Source organism: Pagrus major, chromosome 18 (assembly GCF_040436345.1).
Source record: "Pagrus major chromosome 18, Pma_NU_1.0".
NCBI classification, from domain to species: domain Eukaryota; kingdom Metazoa; phylum Chordata; class Actinopteri; order Spariformes; family Sparidae; genus Pagrus; species Pagrus major.
In genome coordinates, this window is record NC_133232.1 from 28,755,931 (window position 1) to 28,777,094 (window position 21,164).

At 41.6% G+C, this 21,164-nt stretch overlaps 2 protein-coding genes across 2 annotated transcripts; both read left to right on the plus strand.

Annotated features, from left to right (window-relative positions):
• Positions 1–836: 836 nt before the first annotated feature.
• On the plus strand, positions 837–5,818 carry trmt112 (tRNA methyltransferase activator subunit 11-2). Its single transcript, XM_073487754.1, has 4 exons — positions 837–1,042; positions 1,751–1,852; positions 2,388–2,480; positions 5,404–5,818. The coding sequence occupies exons 1-4, from the start codon at positions 968–970 to the stop codon at positions 5,503–5,505; spliced, it is 372 nt and encodes a 123-aa protein (XP_073343855.1). The 5' UTR covers positions 837–967; the 3' UTR covers positions 5,506–5,818.
• Positions 5,819–9,194: 3,376 nt separating this feature from the next.
• tgfb5 (transforming growth factor, beta 5) lies at positions 9,195–19,874 on the plus strand. Its single transcript, XM_073487155.1, has 8 exons — positions 9,195–9,503; positions 9,940–10,335; positions 12,222–12,385; positions 12,890–13,022; positions 13,116–13,226; positions 15,467–15,647; positions 16,062–16,215; positions 19,425–19,874. The coding sequence occupies exons 2-8, from the start codon at positions 9,975–9,977 to the stop codon at positions 19,581–19,583; spliced, it is 1,263 nt and encodes a 420-aa protein (XP_073343256.1). The 5' UTR covers positions 9,195–9,503; positions 9,940–9,974; the 3' UTR covers positions 19,584–19,874.
• The last annotated feature ends 1,290 nt before the right edge of the window (positions 19,875–21,164 follow it).

Below are 21,164 nucleotides of genomic sequence, written 5' to 3' on the forward strand. Positions count from 1 at the left end.
AATGTAATTAAGTACATTTACTCAAGTACTCAACTGCAGTATAGTTTTGTGGCACTTGAACTTTACTTGATGTTATGTTACACAATACTTATGTTACATTTTAGAGGCAAACACTGATTTTGTTGCATTAGTATTATTAAGGAGCTATAGTTACTAGCAGTGATGGAAAGTACATCTACTCAAGAACTGTACTTAAGTAGAATTTTTTTGAGGTATTTGTACTTTAGTTGAGTATTTCCATTTTCTGCTACTTTACACTTTCACTCCACTATATTTTGGAGGCAAATATTGTACAGTTTACTCCACGACATTCATTTAATAACTTCAGTTACTACTTACTTTACAGATTACTGAATAGGAGCCAAATGAGAGCATTTTTAGATTAATTTATGTCATCGACAGTCAAATAAAAACACACTGATTCTGATAATCAATTAATTGACCCATAGTATACAGTATAGACATACATGTAAATATTTATAATTTACTTTTACATGTACTTTTGGTACTTAAGTACATTTAAGATCAGATACTTTAAGACTTTTACTCAAGTACTATATGTATGGTTGACTTTCACGTCTTATTTTAGCACAATATCTTTACTTTTACTCAAGTTTGACTTTTGGGTCCTTTTTACAACACTGCTGATTATTAGTTCCGCCACCGGTTGTTATGAATATTACCGTCACTGTATAACACACTGGTCCTAATTGTGTTTTTTTTATGGTTGACAACTTTAAAGAGAGATATCGATATTAAAAATAAAGAAAATATAACCAGGGAACCGACGGTAGTGTGAAGAAAACAAAAAAAAGCTTTGGGGGACTTTTTTTAGCGACGCAACACGGGCACTTCCGGTCCACATGTAAACGCTACAGCGTGATTCACACGTAGATGATAAACTGCGTCTATAAACTGTAAAGGTTGAAGGAAAATAGCGTTGAAGCGGTGACATTTGGCTGTAAACATGAAGCTGCTCACACACAACATGTTGACATCTCACGTGAAGGGCGTCACTAAAGGATACCCGCTGCTCATCAAGGTAAGCTAGCAGCGCGGCTAACTGCTAGCTAACACTACAAACACCCTGTAGCTCAGCGTCTCCTGCTGTGTGGCTCATTAAATGTCAGGAGAGAGAAACGTTTAGTTATCGAGTGTCTGTCAAGAGTTTTAAAGCTACGTTTTAACAGACATTAACTTTAAAATCTCGCTTGTACTGCTTCGTTGAACATGTGATAGATGTTTGTTTGGGAGGGAGGTTAGCAAGCTAGCAGCAGGAGAGGAATCAGTGCTGAAATAAAAAATACATGTACAGTTAAAATGATTAATTTTACACCTGTAGCTTGATGACTTGACATGTATTTAATTTTCTCATGGTTTGCTATTAGCCACACAAAATATATTTTGAATAAATATTACTTTAATATTGAACCTAACTACTCATCGGCCATTTAATTTGTCTGTGGTTCCCCACAATTCAGTGAGGGCTTGTTCACTTTAGTTTCTACTAAACATCCTAAAATTCAATAATTCACATTTTATACATGTGTAATATTGACACAGAACTGTGCCCGTCTGTAATAAAAACAAATCTTGTGTGGAAAATCCCTGTAAACTATCATGTGTTGCTTATGTTGGTAATAGGAGGGAACAAGTGGTAGCAGAAGTGATTTTGACCACAGCCATGTTGGGAGTAAAGACTGCTGTTGTTAGATGAATGCACGCACTTATCTTTGTTTTCTTCGTGAAGGCAACCGAGGTGAAGATGAATGAGGTGGAGTTCAACCCTCAGTTTGTCAGCCGGATGATCCCCAAACTGGAGTGGAGCGCTCTCGTCCAGGCTGCAGACGAGGTGAGGCAGACCAATACAGTTTTGGATCATTCCAGAGAGACATGGATTAAAGCTTATAACCTGTCACACATCTCAGTATAATCAAGTATATCGTTCGATGTGGAACAATTGATCAGTTTGGCGCTTCATCAGTGCTTTAAGGATTGTTCTCTGCGGTTGAAAGAGTCAGACAAAGCCTGTGATTTTGCAGACATTACCTCTTTTGAATCTGTAATAGCACAGAGGTTGGTCTTATTTTTTAATGTATATAAAGAACAAACAGAATGAAAATATTACTACTTAGTATTTTAATGAAAATGTCCTGCACCAGTCATGTTGTTATGTTTTTGTCTTGTTTTCCCCTCAGTTTTTTGCTTTGGCTTATTGTACTTGGATCAGCTACGATACATGTTTTATTATTTATTGGAAACGTTGGTGTACTTGTGTTTTTCTTTCTTAAATATGTTATTGTTTCTTCTTTCACCCAGTAACACCCATTTAAGAATTCACAGCTGCTCAGTTTAAACACTTGTTACTGTCTCTTTCCTCTCTGCAGTTGGGTCAACGGCAAGACCTGCCTGGTGAGCTGGTGCCAGATTATGAGAAAGACGAGGAGTTCCTGAAGAAAGTTCACAGACTGCTTTTAGAGGTAAAGAGTTTGTTTTCTGACTGTAATGGTACCTTTACAATCGTATGTAGTTTTTTTTTTGTAAAAAAACACATAAAACATTATTATAGGGCTGCAACTAACTTCTGTTTTCATCATCAATTAATCTGCTGTTGGTTTTGGATTTATTGATTAACATTTAACCCTCTAGACCCAAGAAGAATTGTCCTACTCAATTGAAAACACGGCTGTATCTCTAAAACAGGAAGAAACTGACAATCACAAGTTGTTTTCATTGTAAGAAAAAAACAAAACACAAATTCCTCTTTAATATGATACCAAAATATGTTGCATGTGTATGTTTTTAGACCAAGTTTGAATCAACACATACCAGAAAACACCAGACAAACAACAAATAGCACTAAAACTGTTGTAAATATCTTTGATAACTGCATCTCAGTAGACCTAAAAGAAGAGAAAGTAACTTCAGGTCAGTGTTAGAATAAATATGTGATCCCCAGCATTTCTCTCTGTTTGCTTCATGAGTCAACATTCAGAGTCTGACAACAAAACAGATCCTTGACTGGATAACACTAGGCTTTCAAAACACACACTTCAACCCACATAGCAATGTTATAAGAACAAACATCAGTGATGTGGTGGTAGGTAGTGTCTTTGGCAGCTTAAATGAGGACAAAATTACTGAAATTATACGTGGAAAGTCGCCAGGACCTGTTCAATTCTCCTTACCGACTCTTCAGCACACAGCGTCTGTCTGCAGCAGCGAGAGCCGGGCAGGTCCAGCTGTTGACTGATGGTGATTATGTGATGTGATTTCAAGCAACAGACTTAAACTCACAATGTCGTCATTGCTGTCCTCAGTGCACGGTGCGTCAGGATCGTTCTCACAGCACAATATTACGTCATCCATAAGATTATAAAGAGACAGAATTTAGATTTGCAAGTGGCAAAAAAATCCTTACAAAAATCACAGATCACAACGTTACGATGTATATTTCCAGTTCCGGTTATTATTGACAACTTTAAGTATCTATTATACAAAGCTCAAGACTTTATTTTCCGTATTTTGATACGTGGGGATGAATTAAAAATGGCAGGTCCTCGCTGGCCTGTAGTGATGTATAGAATGGGTGCTGTGAGCTCTCGAGGGTTAAAATGTAAAAAAAAATCATGATAATTGTGGATTATGTCAGCACAGGCTTTGTCAGATATCTTTTTTTTTGTTCGACCACTGATCCAAAATCCAAAGATATTTAGTTTTACAATGATATAAAACAGCAAATCCTCCTTTTAAAGAAGCTGGAGAATATTTGGCATTTTTGCTTAAAAAAGACTTAAACCATTAATAGATTATCAAAATATGATTATTAAAATTGCTGCAGCTCTCGTTCTTTTATCCCTCATGGTGACACATTTGTTTTTGGGCCAATGTTCTTATAATTATTAGTTGTTTTGGCTCTTGAACTTTTAAAATTCAGTCAAAGCGACACATTCCCACAAGCCTGAAACCATCTTTAACAATGAAGAAATGAAAATGAAGAAGTGTTTTTGTATTAATCTGCCACGAACCACCTCTCGGTTCTTGACATCATTATCATGTGGTTCCCAGCTGTGTTTCCTATTCTTGTCTCACTTAACACAGTGAATCATTATGATAATTACGGGATATATTTGTAAAGAACACTTAAGTACACCTTTTGGTTAAAACTACAGCGTATTCACTCTCACACAGAAACATAGAAAGATACAGTACTGACTTCACATCCTGTTTCTATTGCTGGCAACAGCAATTAGCAGCAAAGCTTTCATGTGGTCGTTTCCTGCTCAGTGTCTCGTTTTTCATAACTGCAACATATCCTCTCAGAGATCTAACACAGGAACTAACAGGAACTAAAATACACTTGTTTTAGACTTTTTTTTTTTTTTTAGCCCCAATACATGCATGGGCAAAAATATGTTGACTCCCAAACATTACACACTCACACCAAATCCTCTGGCACTGATGCTGAATGTGCTGCTGTGACAGGCTGTTCTGGGCTTTCCACCAGATGTTGGAGCCATTTGCTTCCATTCAGCTACAAGTGCATTAGTGAAGTCGCAGTGATGTTGGTTTTGAATGCAGTCCTTCTGCATAATACATGAGCAAAACAGATTTATTGAATATCTTCTATCCTGCAGTCCCCTCTTCTCATTTCTCGGTTTATGCATCCTTGATTCCTTTCCTCGCCAAGGAAGAGACACGAGGAGAAAGGAGTCAAGGCATCAAACGGTTTGTTCAGTTATGAACAAGAATACAAAATGACCGGTCTTTCTTCGGAGCGTCATTTTAAAGCAATGTCAGTTGAGTATGACGTGTGGCTTTACTTCTACTCAAGTATGACTGAGTCGTTTAGGTATGAGGATGTGTTGTGCAGACAATAAACTAAACAGGGTCACACGCTTAAAAAATCTGCTCCATGGCACTACCAGTGTCAGAAACTCCACAGGGTGCCTTTAACTTTATTTGGCCTGGTTTGGTTACGTACTGTATAAAAACCCAGATAAACCTCTCCGCTAGATTCAGGCCATGGCCTCAAATTTCATGCAATGCTGGAAGGTGTTTATGATGAAATGGTCATCTTGGAAACTGATTTATTATTAAGCTGTGTTTGCTGAGTCACATCTTTTTCTCATGACCCAGTAGTTAATGTTCCATGACCCTTTATTGGTCCACAGCCCAGGGTTTGGGAACCACAGGTCCAAAATATTCAACGCCGTCGCATTTAACATTTCCCTCAAAAGGAACCAAAGATGTCGAGGCCAAACCATTCAAACCAGCCCCAAACCAAAAGTATGACAACAGTGGTGTCCATATACTTTTGGCCGTTTTGTGTATTTCACTCTATGATGACATCTGGTGGTGACCTCACACCTCCTGTCTGTTCTGGGTTTGTGTGCGTTGCAGGTGGAGGTGATCGAGGGCTGCCTGAAGTGTCCTGAATCAGGACGAGAGTTCCCGATCTCCAGAGGAATCCCCAACATGCTGCTGAACGAAGACGAGGCATAGACGGCACCGAACACGACCTCCCCCTGAACCGTCACTCAGATGGGATTGTGGGTGTAGGAGAGAGAGAGAAGAGAGAGGCTGGACTCTGGTTTAAAGTTGGTGCCAGGAGAAAACTGGCCACGCTGTTTGGTTGATTGTAGTTATGACATTAAAGCGGCTGCTGATGGAGGAAAAAGATTTGAAGAATAACAGATGGAAATGTTCCCCAAGAGCAACCCCCAGTGGTTTTATCTGTATTTATTTTTGTATCTGTTTGGGTTCTTTCTTTTTGCGTTTTTCAATAAAACTGTCCCGATTTCCATGACAGCCAAAACTCTTTTAGGTTTTTGTGGAAAATATGGATTCATTTTTATTACAGACATGCTAAAATACAACCCCCGAGGCTCCACGAGTGAGAGGCAGGCTCTGAACCCCATCTCGCCCTCTCTCAGGGTTTAACAAAGTGCTGAGGGCCAGATGACGTGGCAGTGGCTTGTCTATATTTGGCTTTGAGGAAAAGAGGCAGAAAAAAGGAGGCAGGCTAGAAGTTGTTTTTGAGGAAGTATTTTTTTTTTATGCCACACATTACAGCACACACACACAGACACACACACTACACCCCACCTGAGATTGCACATACCCCACAGTGTAATCTCAAAGAAAAAGTTGAGGTCCACATAGACAAATTATGTTTCCATTCACTTCTGGCTGTCTAAGACGGTGCAGCAGCAGTCAAGTTGGAACAGGAGGCTGTTTGTTCGCAGGCGGTGTTATCATTTTTAGAAACTTTGCCAGGACAGACGATGATGGAGGAGGAGGAGGAGGAGGTGGGTTTGCCCTGACCAGAAGCCTCGAGGCTGCCTGAGTCTCTCCTACCTTTCCCTTCTACTTACAGCAATTACAGGCCTACACCCGCAACTATAATAACGGTATAATGGGATGGCAGCAGAGCAGCAATAAAAGCCACCCCTGACAGATTAACAGTCCTCTCCAAGTCCTGAGCTGTAATTAACAATGAGACCAGAGAGGAACAGAGAGGAAAGAAAAGGGCCTCGATTGAAAGCTCGAAAAGATAAACATAAAGCAGGACGGGCTCTGGGGTGATTTAATTAAATTAGGAAAAGCCTTCAGATATCAGCATGGATGAGGCTTAAACTGAAAATGACACCGAGATCCCGACTAAAGCTGCATTTTGAAATTGCTGGGAGGAACTAAAACGTCCAGTTTCTTCATCTTCCATTTTGTCCTTTTAATATTTAAAGATTAAATTTGACATTCTGGGAAATTTGCCTCCTGGCTTTTTGCCGCAGATTGTTGCCACTCTCATCTGCTGGCTTAGCCTCGCTTAAGGCTGGAAAAAGGGAGAGACGGATAGTCTAGCTCCATCTAAATGCACCAAAAGCCACCTGACAGCACCTCTGAGGCTCAGTGATTAACATGTTTTACCTCATTTGTTTAGTTTGTAATAAAACAGAAGAGTAAAACAGATGATTCACAGTGCCAGACTAAAGGTTGCAGCGGTATACCGTGGTATGAAAACTGACTGTTAGCGTACCATGTACATTTCCCTATCTACGGTTCACACACACCTTAAGATCGACAGGTGCGTAGGAGAAGACCGAAGGCCAACAAAATCAGGAAAAAGACTCCCGCACACTGTCCACACACTGACAGTGACTTTTTGGTACTTAGACCTTCATCAGGTTATCATCGGTACTGAAATGACCCTATTAGTGTTACTGGAAATGCATATTTCAAGTTCATATCAAGTTTCATGTCTATCAGGACATTATTTTGTGAAATTATAATAAAACTGTTGTTCAACCAACAAAGCCCTTCTTTTATTAGCCCATCAGATAATAATGAGAAGAGGAGTTGTGTAACTCTGTATACCTTGAAATCTTAGTGATGGTTACTGCACCGTCAGCAATCTCATCCCCGTTGCAACCCTCGCCAGACTGTTTCTTGGCTGGGACCAGTTACTTCCTGCAATGTTTACATTCTTGTTTGCCAGCTTACGCTTTTCTTCTTCACTGCCTTTGATGCTTCCAACTGTTGTCCAACAGAAGCGTGAAAGCATTGTGAGAAAAGCGTCCTGCGTCGCCTATATACAAGCAAAACATAATGATGAACCACACATTGAAATAATTGCTCCACAGCGCTACTAGTGGTCAAAAACTCCACAGGGCACCTTTAAACAGCAGTTTGTTTTATTGACACTGGTACCCCTTTTCCACTGGTCGAAAATCCCACTTAAACCCGCTAAGATCAGGCTTTTGATCTAAGCTTAAGACCCAGGCGGACACGCTAAATTCTGACGTATTTCCGGCTGTGCGAAGTGATGATGCATAAATAAAGATACTGTAGTAAAATGTACAAACCGGTGATCAACGTAACGTCATCACTGGCCCCCATCCTGCCTACTGCTTGCTTGTGTTTACTTTAACTGGTATTGATCCCTGTTTCCGGAGCATTCAGTGACGTACAACGTGACGCTTCAGATGAAAATCACCGCTGCCTGCGGGAAGTGGGAATGGGGTCAGTAGATGAGCTTTTTACAAACCTGTGTAGACCTGCTAATTTTAGTGGCAAAGCGTCATTGTTTGATTTCTTTTGGGATTAAAGGTCCCATTTGTAAGAAAGTTGATTTTTGAGTCTCATTTCCAACTCGTCAAATTATGGCACTTTAGGATTGTAGGTTTCTTACAAATTGGACCTTTAAACAAATGAAATATAGCAAGTTAATTAGTGAGCGTCACCTTTGGACAGAGCCTGGCTGGTTTCCCCTTGTTCCCGGTGTTGATGCTAAGTTAAGCTTGTGGCGGCACGGATGGGAAAATGCCCGAGAACAAGTCCCGATAACACAATAAATATAATGAAGTAATTGTATAATTACGAGGAATCCAACGTCTCACAAATATGTCTCCAATAATAATGAAAAATGCCTCTTCAGGAACCAGCTGCGATCAATCATCTGATCTAAGCATATGTCCCAAAAATGTGGAACTGCTCCTTTAAGGTTGACATGGCCTCAGAAATGTTTACCTGCAGAGAGATGGTGCTGAAGCATTTTTGTGGAGAGAAGAAATTGCAAAGTGTGTGTGTGTGTGTGTGTGCGCGAGAGAGAGAGAGAGAGGAAGATGGCTCCTGCCTACATAATCACACACTCGCTTCACTTTGGTGGCAGCCCGCCCCACCACCACCACCACCACCACCTCTCTCACATCCAGTCCCTCCCTCCGCCACCTCCTCCTGTCTGGGGCTCTGTGCTGCTCTCACAGAGGATCTGCAGAATAATGGAGGCACATCATGCAGCAGGTCTCAGTGTTTTCAGTCCAGCTCACATCAGACTGGAGCTCATGTAAACCGAGGATCTGTGATTTACTGTAAAGTTTCCTGTCTTTTCTATTTTTTTTTTTTTTTTTTTTTTTTTTTAGATTCACAGCACAAGGACTTGCTTTCATATATTTTTCTGCGTCACGTCTTTTAATGTCGTCTGACTTTTTCCGTGTTTTGATGTTTATATGAGGGGGATTAACAGGCCCACCATGGCTTTTCCAACATAAATCAACAGCTTTTTCCTACGTTTTTACTGCAGGCTGCTTTCTGTTTACCTATAACAGGGAATGGGAGGATCTCACTGGGTATATTTTTTTTTTTAAAGCTGTAACTTGATTTTCTGGAAGCGGGTATGGGCCGTGTTTTTGCTCCACAGATGGGTCTTTCGGAGGTGAAGTCAGAGGAACCATGCTGCTGCAGATGAAGTGAGCAGCTCAGGTTTATTTGTGTGGAGGATTTTGCGACATGGGCTGAGCTCCTGTGAGGACTCTTTTCTCCTGCAAGCTGTTGAATTATCCGAGGATGGACGACGGGAAACAGAAACGGATAAAACTCCAACCTATCGGCCAGACTGTTATGTAATATCTTCACCTTTTCATGCTGAAAGCGCGCACCGGCACGGCACGGCACGGCACGGCACAACAACGGAGCCTTTGAGCGCACCGGGTTGGAATTAAGGCGTGAGCCAATTTTCCAATCACTAAATTTGAGGTTTTTTGAGTGGAGTTTGGCGTGTAGACACAGATTGTCAAATACTGCTTTTTTTCTATAAATAGACAGAAAGATATACATTTAATAAGTTAAATTTAGACTGTAAAGACTAAATGACAGTGCGTCTTAATGTGTCTGGTGCAGGCGCATGTATGAACAATGTTACATAATTGCTTTAGAAGAATAAAAGTAAAGTCAGCAGATGTGGTTTTCCTTTTCCACAGAAAGTGGTTTGACCAAAATAGCCTGTTAGAACTGGATATTGGGATTTTTTGGCTTTTTTATTGTATTTAAGCAGGTTTTGGAGACAGTTGAACCCTCAGATTTACACTTTTACGCACGCATTTCTTCATGCGTGTTTCTGAGCCTCTGCTTTAGTTCCAGTCCACCTCAGTGATCTTATAGTTTCAGCTGATTTGGGAGTATCTCTGCGCCGGACGATGTGGCTCCCCCGCCTGGCGCTTCTGCTGCTGCTGCTCCGGTCCTCCGGTGTGCTGCTGGTGGAGGGCATCAACACGTGTCAGTCCATCAACCTGGACCGGCAGAAGTCCCGGCGCATCGAGGCGGTCCGCGGCCAGATCCTCAGCAAGCTCCGCATCCGCAGCCCGCCGGACGAGGACGACGACCCGCCGGCCGGTTCGGTGCCGCCGGAGGTCATGCTGCTCTACAACAGCACGCGGGAGCTGCTGAAGGAGCGCGCGCGTCTCGCCGAGTCCGCGTGCGAGCGCGAGAGCAGCGAGGAGGATTATTACGCCAAAGAGGTGCAGAGGATCGACATGCTGCCGCCGCGCACACACACCAGTGAGTACAGCCGGGGTCGTGTAGGCAGGAGGGTCCAGAGGTCACACTCGAGTGGAAGTAAAGATATCTGTCAAATTATTAGTTTGGTGAAAGAGGAATGCACCCATACACAGAGTACCTGAGTAAAAGTCTTAAAGTATCTGATATTAAATGTAATTAAGTATCAAAAGTGTAAGATAGTTATAGATGTACATGTACACTACTCTAAATCCAGATATTCACAGAATAAACAATCAAGTGAAACACTAAAATATCCCAAACTAATTCTGAGTTGTGTCTGTAAAGCTGATTATCAGATCTGATATTCATCATTTCCCAATCAGTGTTTTCTTTCCATCTGATTGCCAGAAAAGTAATTTAAAAATATTTTTCTTTGATGCAGTATACAGTCTGCAAAGTCACTAGTAACTTAAGTTATCGAATGAATGTAGTGGAGTAAAAAGTACAACATTTGCCTCCAAAGTCGTCGAATAAATGTTTGAGTTACATTTCATCGCTGGATGTCTGACAGGTTCTCAGTGTGTGGTCCGGGGTCCTCAGGGGGACTGTAGATGGAAAGAAATTTCCATTTTACATAATATGATTGCTCCCAACTTTTTTTGGTTTGACACCCCGTTCAAATACAGAAATCAGCAGTCAGAGCCAACTTAACAAAGTATAAATAAGCAAAAAGCTCTTTTAGTGGTAAAAATCCTGCATTCAAATTGTTTCTCAGGTAATATATATCATGTATTTATTAATAAGCAGCACTTCTGCTCCGGGTGGTTGTAGCATTGCAACAGGTATGAGACTTTCACAGTACGGTGACAAACTCATAAAATATCAGTTTCACGGTGTCACGGTATTACACAGTTACTATAGTAATAATAATCAGTTACAATGACTGTTAACATAATGAAAACAGAAGGTTTATTATAATTTCACAAAATATTATGTCCTGACAGACATGAAACTCGATATAAAACTTAAAATATGATTTTTTAATAACACTAATATGGTACAATTTAATACTATAGATAAGCAAATGTATATTTTATGATAAACTTCAATTTTTATTCCACTGTATACCTTGAATACAGTATCACTGCAACCCTCGTAGGTACTCAGTCTGCTTTATATACAGCAGTAAGGTAGTTCAGTCTGTAGCAAAGCACCATGTTTCATAAAGTCAATAAGTGTTTTTGTGTGTTGTATGTAAACGTTTCTGGAAGGTGACTAATAAATGGAGAAAAAGTACAATATTTATTTAACAGTTGAGGTATAAAGTTTCACAAAATGGAAACTCGAAACTACTATTTAATTAGAATTATTAATTTTGGTTGAAGTACATATGTTTCAGCATCGAACTGCTACTTTCTAAAGATTAAAACCCAGTGTTACTGCTTGGAGCTACTGCTGCCAGTCTCCACTCCCTATTAAACACAAGTTTGGGCAAAGGCAGAGGTGGAGAAAGTCGAGTTTCAACAGCTTCTTCAGATGAGCCCTTGAGCAAGGCAGTCGATTCTCCGATTCGTTCAGAGCAGCTCAGTGGTGATAAACAGCCAGCTGTGGTTGGTCTCAGGCAGCTCTCACACAAAGAAACTAAAGTTGATAGACTTTATTTAGGAGATTTTTAGATTAATGGCGCTGGTTACTACGTGGTGCATAATTACACAACTGTCTAGCTGGGAGGTGATGTTTCATACATATATTAAACATAAGACCAGACACATTTACTCACTGAACTCGAACCTATAATTTAGTTTCGAGACACTCATCAGCAGTAATTATGTCCGAGACAATGCATCACAGCGCTGTTTTAACCAGCAGTATAAATACAACATCGTCAAAGTCTGCGTGAGATGTTGTCGGATCATTAGTCATCTTTTACGTGTTTCTTCATCCAGATGCGGTTCAGCCAGCTGCCCCTGACCCCCACTACAGAGTCGTCCACTTTGACGTCAGCGGAGTGGACCTGACCAACAGCACGCTGGTCAAGGCTGAGTTCAGGATCTTCAGAGCTCCCAACCCGCAGGCCCGGGCCTCGGAGCAGAGAGTGGAGATCTATCAGGTAAAGGGCAGCACGACGACTCAAAGATCACTGTGACTGCAGCAGAACCACCAAACTAGCATGTAACCACCAGTATCAGTAAGAGGCGGTCCGTCTTTTTAACCGTTTACATCCAAATAAATGCATTTATTCCCCCAGATTATGATCAAGTCACTTCCAGCCCCCTTTTTCCCATTTTATCATGAAAAGAAGCAGACCCAGGAGTTTTTTCTCGTCGTGCATCACAGAATATCTTGAAAAATAATGTATATATATGTAAGGAGTGAACAGGAATACCATCTAGATTTGTTTCAGTATAGATTTCTTCTTTCAGGTTTTTGGGCATCAGGCCAACACGACAATCATGACTTCAAATCTGCACCAACTGAAGTATATTTATGTTTTGGCATGAAGGAGACATTTCACACATCTTACAGAAAATCATCGCCTGAGGAAACTGAGTTAATGAAGCAAGATGAAGTCATTAACTTCCACACTGTCTCGTCTTTCTGTGTGTTGTGTCAGCTGCTGAAGCCAGATGAAGAGAGCACCTCCACTCAACGTTACATCGACTCCCGCACCGTTCAGCCGAAGGCGAAGGGAGCCTGGATCTCCGTGGAGGTCACCGAAACCATTAAGGACTGGGTGTCAGATCCAGGTCAGCGTCAGCACCAGATGAGCCATTAACAGTGATTCTGAACTTCATCTTCATCAGCTGATGTCTTTCTCTGTCTCCTCTTCCACTGATCAGAGAATAACCTCGGCCTGAAGCTGGGCGTCCACTGTCCCTGCTGCACCTTCGTCCCATCCACCAACAACATTGTTCCCAACAAGAGTGAGGAGCTGGAGGCGCTTTTTGCAGGTTTGTCACAGTTTTCAATGCGCACGCTGATCAACCACAACGTTAAAACCACTGACAGGTCAAGTGAAAACCTGTGATCATCTCATTATAATGGAATGATCTGCTGAGAAACCTTGATGGCAACAGCGGTGCCCCTCCAGCAGGACAATGAGCCGCGTCACGCCACAAAAAAACGCTCAGGAACGGCTCGAGGAACGTGACAAAGAGCTCAAGGCGTCCCAATCCGATTGAGTAATCCGATTGTGGTGCCAGACACCAGAGGACACCGCCAGAGGTCCTGTGTTCATGGCTTGATGGGTCAGAGCAAAATCTGATCCACGGTCAGCCCTCTAGGATCGAACTCGATGGTACGTGTCAGGAGGCGTCCACATGAATCCCAGCAACCAAAGTTTCCCAGCAGGACATTGTGTTGCAACAAGATGATTCACTTAAGCTGTCAGTGGTTTTTCATGGTTGATTGGGATATCATGATAGCCAAGTCTTGTGCTTGTATATGCACGTGCAGAGTTAACTTAACTAAATCTTAAGATGTATTCATGATTTGACTCAAGGGAAACTTTTCACACCTCTTAAAGAAAAATGCTGAGTTTAACCTCCTGTTCCAGACAAGCTGCTTCATGTCAAAGATATGGTTTATAGTTGTTTCCACCCGGGAACCTTTAGTCCCAGGAACTGCTTTTCAAAGGACTGAGTGGTCCTTTTGAAACCGTTGTTATCTGTGTTTCCACTAACGAAGATCAGGCTAATTTTACACATTGTGGACAGTATTTATCCCTGGACTTCATCGTCAGTACATATCTAGTTTCTTCTGTAAGTCCATGTTGATGTCTCAAAGCACAATGAACAGAAAAACAAGCTGGATTGCAGCTGCAGATTTTAGAAAATAGAGAAATAAAATGCTGTAAGCACTCGAGCCTGTGAGCCCCACGCCCAAAGTTCCTATACCTGTGGTTCCACGCCTTGATCACGGACTTTTGGGGGTGTAAAATAAAGTCCTCAGAACTTGATTTAGACCCCGGTCCCTGTGCAGGAAATGTGTTGAGTTCCCTGTGGAAGTTCTTGTGGTGGAAATACGGCTATTGAGACATTCAGGGAAAGACCGCAATATTTGTTTCAGCCTGAAAGTGTTGATTTCAGACTTTCAGACTGCTGCACATTTCTGTAGATGTTGGTTGTTTGTGGTCAGCATGCAGCATTAGTTTAATTGTTTACATGTGAAAATTAGCTGTTGAGCTCACGTTTAAACAAATAAACATAACAGCCAGCGTACCAAAGGTCTGATGAACCAAAGACGTGAAGTTCGCCTCAGTTTTATCTCGATGGCCACAGGGATGATAAATTTGACAGGTGTGCTGTAAATGTCTGTGTAAGGGCATTAAAAGCACTTGTGGGAGATTTATCAGTGCAGGAATAATCCTGCAGGTCACAAAATGTGTGGAGACTCGACTGTGAGGCGCCTCCAACGTGATTAATGAATTGCTTACTCACTATCCCGCAGGAATAATGGAGAATCTGTTCGTTCACACTGTGAAACTATTGAACGTCAGACTGTCTGCGTTGCTTCATTTAGGCCCTAAATTACGGCACTTTCCTCAGGATTTACGCTCGACTCAGCCAAGTCAGTTTTTTTACCGCTTGGAAAAAACTTTTGATACTGATGTAAGACAAGCGGGGGCTTGTTTTGAGCTCTTGTGCTTCTATAGGCCCATAAATTCAGAAAAACACGGAAACAGATACAGACAGTCAAGTCCTTGTTGAATTGGTTGTTTAAATTTCCGATTATTGACTTTCTGCAGCAGACATAATCTTTAAAGACAGAATTGCGAAGCATCTAAGAGTGTGTTTTTTTCCCCCACCCCTACTCTGAATGAAACAGCACATTTTTCTGGCATTCAAACTGTGCGAATTCAAAGGCATAAACTTAGAAGTCCCCCAGCCTTCACCGCTTTAGAACAAAGCAATGTTTACTCCTCGTCACAGGCTGTGAGTGATGTTTCCCCTCTCAGATTGTTTCATTTGAAAAGATTTACAAGCCTGAAGAGGGAAAACTTTCCAGTATTTCACCATAAAAAAGCTTAGAAAAGGAAAAACAAAAGAGAAATGTCTGAAAACATAAACATAATTTGGTTGGCAGAGTAAGTTTTCTTCTGTGTGACCCCTCAGGTTTATCCCACGCCCCACTGCGGGTCCCGGCCCCAGCTTGTCCCAGACGTTATTAACTCTTTAACTTCTCTGCATAGGTGTGGATGATGAGAAGCTTCGTCAGATAAGAAAGCCCGGGCAGGTTAAAGGTCAGGCCGATTTCAGCACCAAGACGCCACACCTCATCCTCACCGTGCTGCCCAGCGACAGAGTCGACAACCCGGCAAAGAAGAACCGCAAGAAGAGGGCGGCCGCCACAGAAACCACAACCTGCTCCCGGTAGGCCGCCGACAGCTGTATGTGTGTGTGGTTCTGTGTGACAGACTGACAGCGCTCACATTCTTCCAGGATTTGTAGTTTCATAACTCTGAAATCTGGTTGTGGTGGACAGTGGATTTCAGTTTTTTTTCCCTCCTGACCCAAAACTCACTTTGCAGACTATTGTGTGGCAAAACAAACAATATTGACCCTGTGTTTAGACTGCCGGTCAACAGGCGTGCAGTGTTTTATTTAGACTACCTCACGCTGCAGGGGAAAACTCTGGCAGCCTTGCACAGTCATTACCTTGTGATGGCTGCTTCTTCAATGGTGACCCGTTGTCATTTTCCCATGACCCAGCTTTGGGTTCTTGCCTCAGACGTTGAAAAAGCAGGATGGGAGTTTAAATATTTCTGTGTGTATGTTGTGTCTCAGTGGCTCAGACCAGGGCTGCTGCCTGCGCTCGCTCTACATCGACTTCAGGCGGGACCTCAACTGGAAATGGATCCATGAGCCCAAAGGTTACAAAGCCAACTTCTGTGCTGGTAGCTGTCCGTACCTCTGGAGTGCCAACAACCACTATAACATGGTGAGTCGGGTTATCTGTTTATGTGAGATGACATGCAACCAGGGCTAGGTGTTGAATCTTAATACTTTATTGGTACCATCCAAAACGTGTTATCTATGTTGATTAATCGCTGGTAGTCACGGCTTATGTCCTTGTCTTCTTCCGGAAAAAGGACAACGTGTTAGGGGCATGACGAGTCAGTGAAGGGCACATGGTGACTGTTAGGACACAATCATGAAGCAAACGTGGGCGTCTGCGTCATCGTTTCCAAAGGTCTCCATTTCACCAGTCCACACTGGAGGATACGTTCACCCAAAAATGATTTTCTACTCACCCCCACGCAGATGGAAATTTAGGTGAAGTTTGGTAGTCCACAAAACATTTCTGGAGCTTCACACCCCGTATGAAGTTGGTGCATGCATCAGGGGTGCATGGAAATTACACTGGATGAGCTGCATGGAGCCATTTTCTCTTTTAACATTTTAAAACAAATCCCCATCTTGAATCGTTTACAACAGTAAAAAACATGCCTGAGTGTTTCAGCCATAAAGGCCCTCATCAGGGCAGGACTGATGATGTTTTTACTGTTGTTATGATTCAGCAGTAAAGATAAATTAAAGGCTTTTTAACTCATTACCCTCATGAGCGCCTCAGACTCTTTCAACAATTCTGAACAAACAGGATCTCTAAACTGCATCCTGTTTTATGACTTAAGTCTCCATCCACATCACTTGTTTAGGAGAATGCTGCACCACAGTTTTGCTGTGAAGCTCCAGAAATGTTCTGTGGACAGCAAAACTTTCCAACTTTTCATTATGAGGATGAGTGGATAGTGATTTTACTTTTTGGGGTGTTTTGGTTGTGTGGCTTTATTTTATTTGTTTTGTTTATTTAGGATATTTTAACATTTGTTTCCAATTCAAATTTCATTGCTCTTTAAATGGTGCACTTGCATTATGATGCTATTGTATCATCATTATGTCAGCGGCATTAAAATGGTCTTAAAATGACAATAATATCGTTTATTGCAACTATTTCTGGGACAGTATATTGTCCTAGTTGCATGGCTGCTGCCGTGTTTAGTCAACAATCAACATTTAAGAAATCTGGATTTGGTCTTGTGACTAAAATTGATGTTATATTGACACTGGTATCAAAATACTGCAGCCATATATGTGTATGAGTCCAGACATCAATGTCAGGTTTTGTCAGAGGATCAGGAGTTATTTTTGTGTCCATTTCTGAAACACGCCACCACAACAACAACAACAAAATCAGTTTTGAAGCACTCACACATCTTTAACCCTTTCTAGTTCGGTCAAACAAAAGGCAGATGTGCTCTTGTTTACCAAATGTTATTTTTCTGTGATCTTCAGATTCATGGCCTTGTTTATCCTTTTGCCGAACAGTTTAAATGGAAACAGTGGCAGACTTCTCCGCATGAGAGCGACAGCCAAACCGTATAAATAGAAGTCATGTGGGGTTGATCAGTTACAAACATCTGTTCCAGTCAAAACAAAAGCAGCTTCTGAACTGTCACAATAATCGAAGTGACTCGTCTCTCTTGTAAAACACAGCTGGCTTGGATCAACTCAGCTGCCAGCTTGACTTCAATGTACAGAAACGTTGAAATGTGGGTGACGTTTGCCTTTAAATGAGCTTTAAGTGCACTGTATGTGGCTGCTAAACACCATAGTTAGCTACACTTGGTTAACCCCAGTGTCATAAATGGGCTGACACCTCGCAGTGGCCTGTATAACATATAGGCTTATGAAACACAGCCTGTTTGTATTATAATGTCTCTGATGTCTCAGCCAGAGTGAGTCTTACGGAACGGTCTTATTTTTCTTCCTTCACGTCCTTTATTGTATCATAGATGTGTAGGACTTTCACATTTATCTGACTCTTTGCAACAATATGACATTTCGCTGCCGTCAACAAATGTCACTGTGGCTTTTACACAATTTGATTTGCTCAGTTCTTAAGGTCAGGGTTTGTACAAAGTCTTGAAAGTTTGGAAATGCCGAATTTTAATGGTTATGTTTCTAAGGTTAGTAATGAAAAATGCTGGCTCTACAGAAACTTTGTAAACCACCTTTTATGTTAAAAATAAAACAATCCTGTATTGCCCAGCATATTTTTCTGCTGGAGCTGAAATTAGCAAGCATAAAATACTCATGATCAAAACACACAAGTTAAAATAAACAGCAGATAAAATACACAAAATGAAAATATACAATTATTGCTGTGGTTATTAAGGAATCCTGTAAACTTAATTTTTCTTGCATTTATAGTAACAATTTAGATAAGATGATAAAGGCTTTTTGAGGGTCTGGAAACTTGTTTAGTTACCTTTTTAAAGTGCTTGAATTTTACTCTTAAAGAGCTGTACGAAAGCTCTAAGTTTGATGGAGTTTGACAGTTTTTGTTGTACACGTTCAAGTACTTGAAAGTGAAGGAAACACATTGACAGACAGCGGTTATAAGAAAAAATAGGTATTATTTACGAAGAGTGGTATTGATCTTCTTACCGGACAAATTTCCCATTACGTCGAGCTTTTATAGCCTGGCAACATAAGCAAACAAACCCACAACTGTCTTCACATTTTGATTCAAATGTGTGACATCATCTTTTCCCCTCTGAGCCGCTTCATACTGGTGAGAAAAGCAAAGACAAAACACTGATTACTGAAACCGCTCTAACTTTGGCAAAAAAAAAAAAAAAAAAAATGTGTTGATGTAAAACCTCATAAGTAAGAAACTGAGTTAGAAAATATGTTTTCAGGATCTTTAAAATACAAAAGAAACCACATTTTGAACGTTTCTAGCTTCAATATTCAGAGTGAAACGGGAAAGGCAGGCCGGACATAAAGTTTGGAGGGATTTGATTCGCACGTTGAAAAATGCACATCATCTGGAGCTGTCACTGACGCCACTTTCTTCCAAGTGGGTACATTTTAGTGAGCCGGCCCGTAACCATGATATTTCAACCGAACGAGATGCTCCAGCTTTTGCTCGCTAGCTAACTAATGAATCTTGATTGAGTAATGGGTGGATGTTATGATATTATTGGTTGACATGGGTTAATTTAAGCCTTCGTAAACACACGTTGTATTTTCTTTACATGAAGAAAACTTTTGTTATGATACTTTTGATTGTATTGGCACACATTGTTAAATAGGTGTTAAAAAGTCTAGGTTAACACACCTTTGTTCCCTTTCCTCGGTCAGATCCTGCCGCTGTACAATAAGCTGAACCCCGAGGCCTCCGCCACGCCCTGCTGCGTTCCTCAGGACCTGGAGCCCCTCACCATCATGTACTTCATAGGCCGCACGCCTCGCGTCGAGCAACTCTCCAACATGGTCGTCAAATCCTGCAAGTGCCGCTGAGCTCAGAGGAAGAGGTGAGCGAGGCAGAGGGCGAGGAGGACGACTGCAGGACCAAAACTACAGACTGGAAAATAAAGACGAGAGGACAGATGGATCCTCTGTTCATTAATCTTCTGTTTGATCACCTTTAGCAGACTTTTGACTTGTCATATTTTTTTACACATATCAGGATTTTGCTCCCATTCTTTACAGGCATGATCATTTTTCTTCATTCTCTGGAGCTTTCTGTGTGATATAGGACAGTGTAAATATGACACCATAGCTGTATTAAACCTGTACCTGGATATTAAAGGGGGTGTTGTGTGATTTGGCCACGTTCGTTCGGCATAAAAAGGATTCTTTTTATCAGGATTTCGCCGTATTCCTGCGGCCGCGGGCAGAGCGGAGCGAGCCAGACGTCGTGTGTTTGTTTGCTTTAGGTTTGAAGGTGTTGATGGGAGGGAGGCGGCGTGGAAAGGTTTGCAGACTTGAGATCTTTAGGGCGAGGGAGGCAGATAGAAAAGAGAGAGAGGAGCTGTGTCCAGGCCGAGGGCCGTGCCAGCTCTCTGCGGTCCCGGGGCTGAAATCTGCCCGGCGTAAACAGGATGTGAAAGATTTCCAGACACCGACCCGACCACTCACGGAACGCTAGATTTAAATGCTCCCCTCATCTCCTCTGTCTCTCCCTCTCCCTCTCTCTCCCTCTGTGCTGCTCGAGGTTCTGGGATTTGTGGTGGGAGGAGAGAGGGAGAGAAAAGAGAGGCTTTGAAAATGAGACGTGGGATGATAGGGCTGTATTTGGAACGGCTACAAGTTTGGAAGGTGGTATTTTGCAGCCTTAGCAAATTTGTAACTATTTGGGTCTGACTCAAACATTCAGTAATCACTCTCATGCTCATTTTCTGAATGTGCATTCATCATCTTATTTTGAAAAGCTGTCGACTCATTCCTGTTCCTACGCTATGACCCTATTTTGTAGTACCTGTTTTGACTTACCATCAGTCACACACACACACACACTCACACACACACACTCTCTCTACACCCAAGTATCCACATTGACCACTTTTGATAGAATGTCTAAATGCTGAAAATAAAAAACATCCCTAGGGCGAATTTTAAATATAGGCTCTCTGGTATGCCAGTGGTTTGTATGTGTGTGTCTGTAAGAGACAGAGAGCAACTGGGTGTGTTTTGTGTGTGTGAGTGTGTGTGTGTGTGTGTGTGTGAGTGTGTGTGGCTGGTGAGGTCATGCGTGATAGCACAGAATTTTTTACCCTGGCTTTTATTGTGAATTTTTATTGTGGTCGTGACAGTGGATTTATGTATTTTATTATGTTTTCAGGCGGAGCGTGAGTCAGATTTGAAAACGTGGTTGACAATAAAGTTTTAGTTGAAGAGTCTGACAAACACCAGATCGTCTCAATAACATCCGGTCGTGGATGTATTAACAGATCTGGTGGTTTTTGTGCGTTTACTCAAGTTATAAGGGAATACTTGTTTCTGATTGGCTGGTAAGTGAGTGGGCGGGGCTCTTGGAGTGTTTTTCTCCATTCACTCTTTTGCTTTCAACAATATGGTCAATGTTGCTTACATGAAACT

Coding starts and splice junctions, on each gene's coding strand:
- trmt112 (XM_073487754.1), top strand. CDS start 968: ATGAAGCTGCTCACACACAACATGTTGACATCTCACGTGAAGGGCGTC. Junction 1,853..2,387: donor TCGTCCAGGCTGCAGACGAG/GTGAGGCAGACC, acceptor TCCTCTCTGCAG/TTGGGTCAACGGCAAGACCT. Junction 2,481..5,403: donor TTCACAGACTGCTTTTAGAG/GTAAAGAGTTTG, acceptor TGTGCGTTGCAG/GTGGAGGTGATCGAGGGCTG.
- tgfb5 (XM_073487155.1), top strand. CDS start 9,975: ATGTGGCTCCCCCGCCTGGCGCTTCTGCTGCTGCTGCTCCGGTCCTCC. Junction 12,386..12,889: donor AGAGAGTGGAGATCTATCAG/GTAAAGGGCAGC, acceptor GTGTTGTGTCAG/CTGCTGAAGCCAGATGAAGA. Junction 16,216..19,424: donor CCAACAACCACTATAACATG/GTGAGTCGGGTT, acceptor TTCCTCGGTCAG/ATCCTGCCGCTGTACAATAA.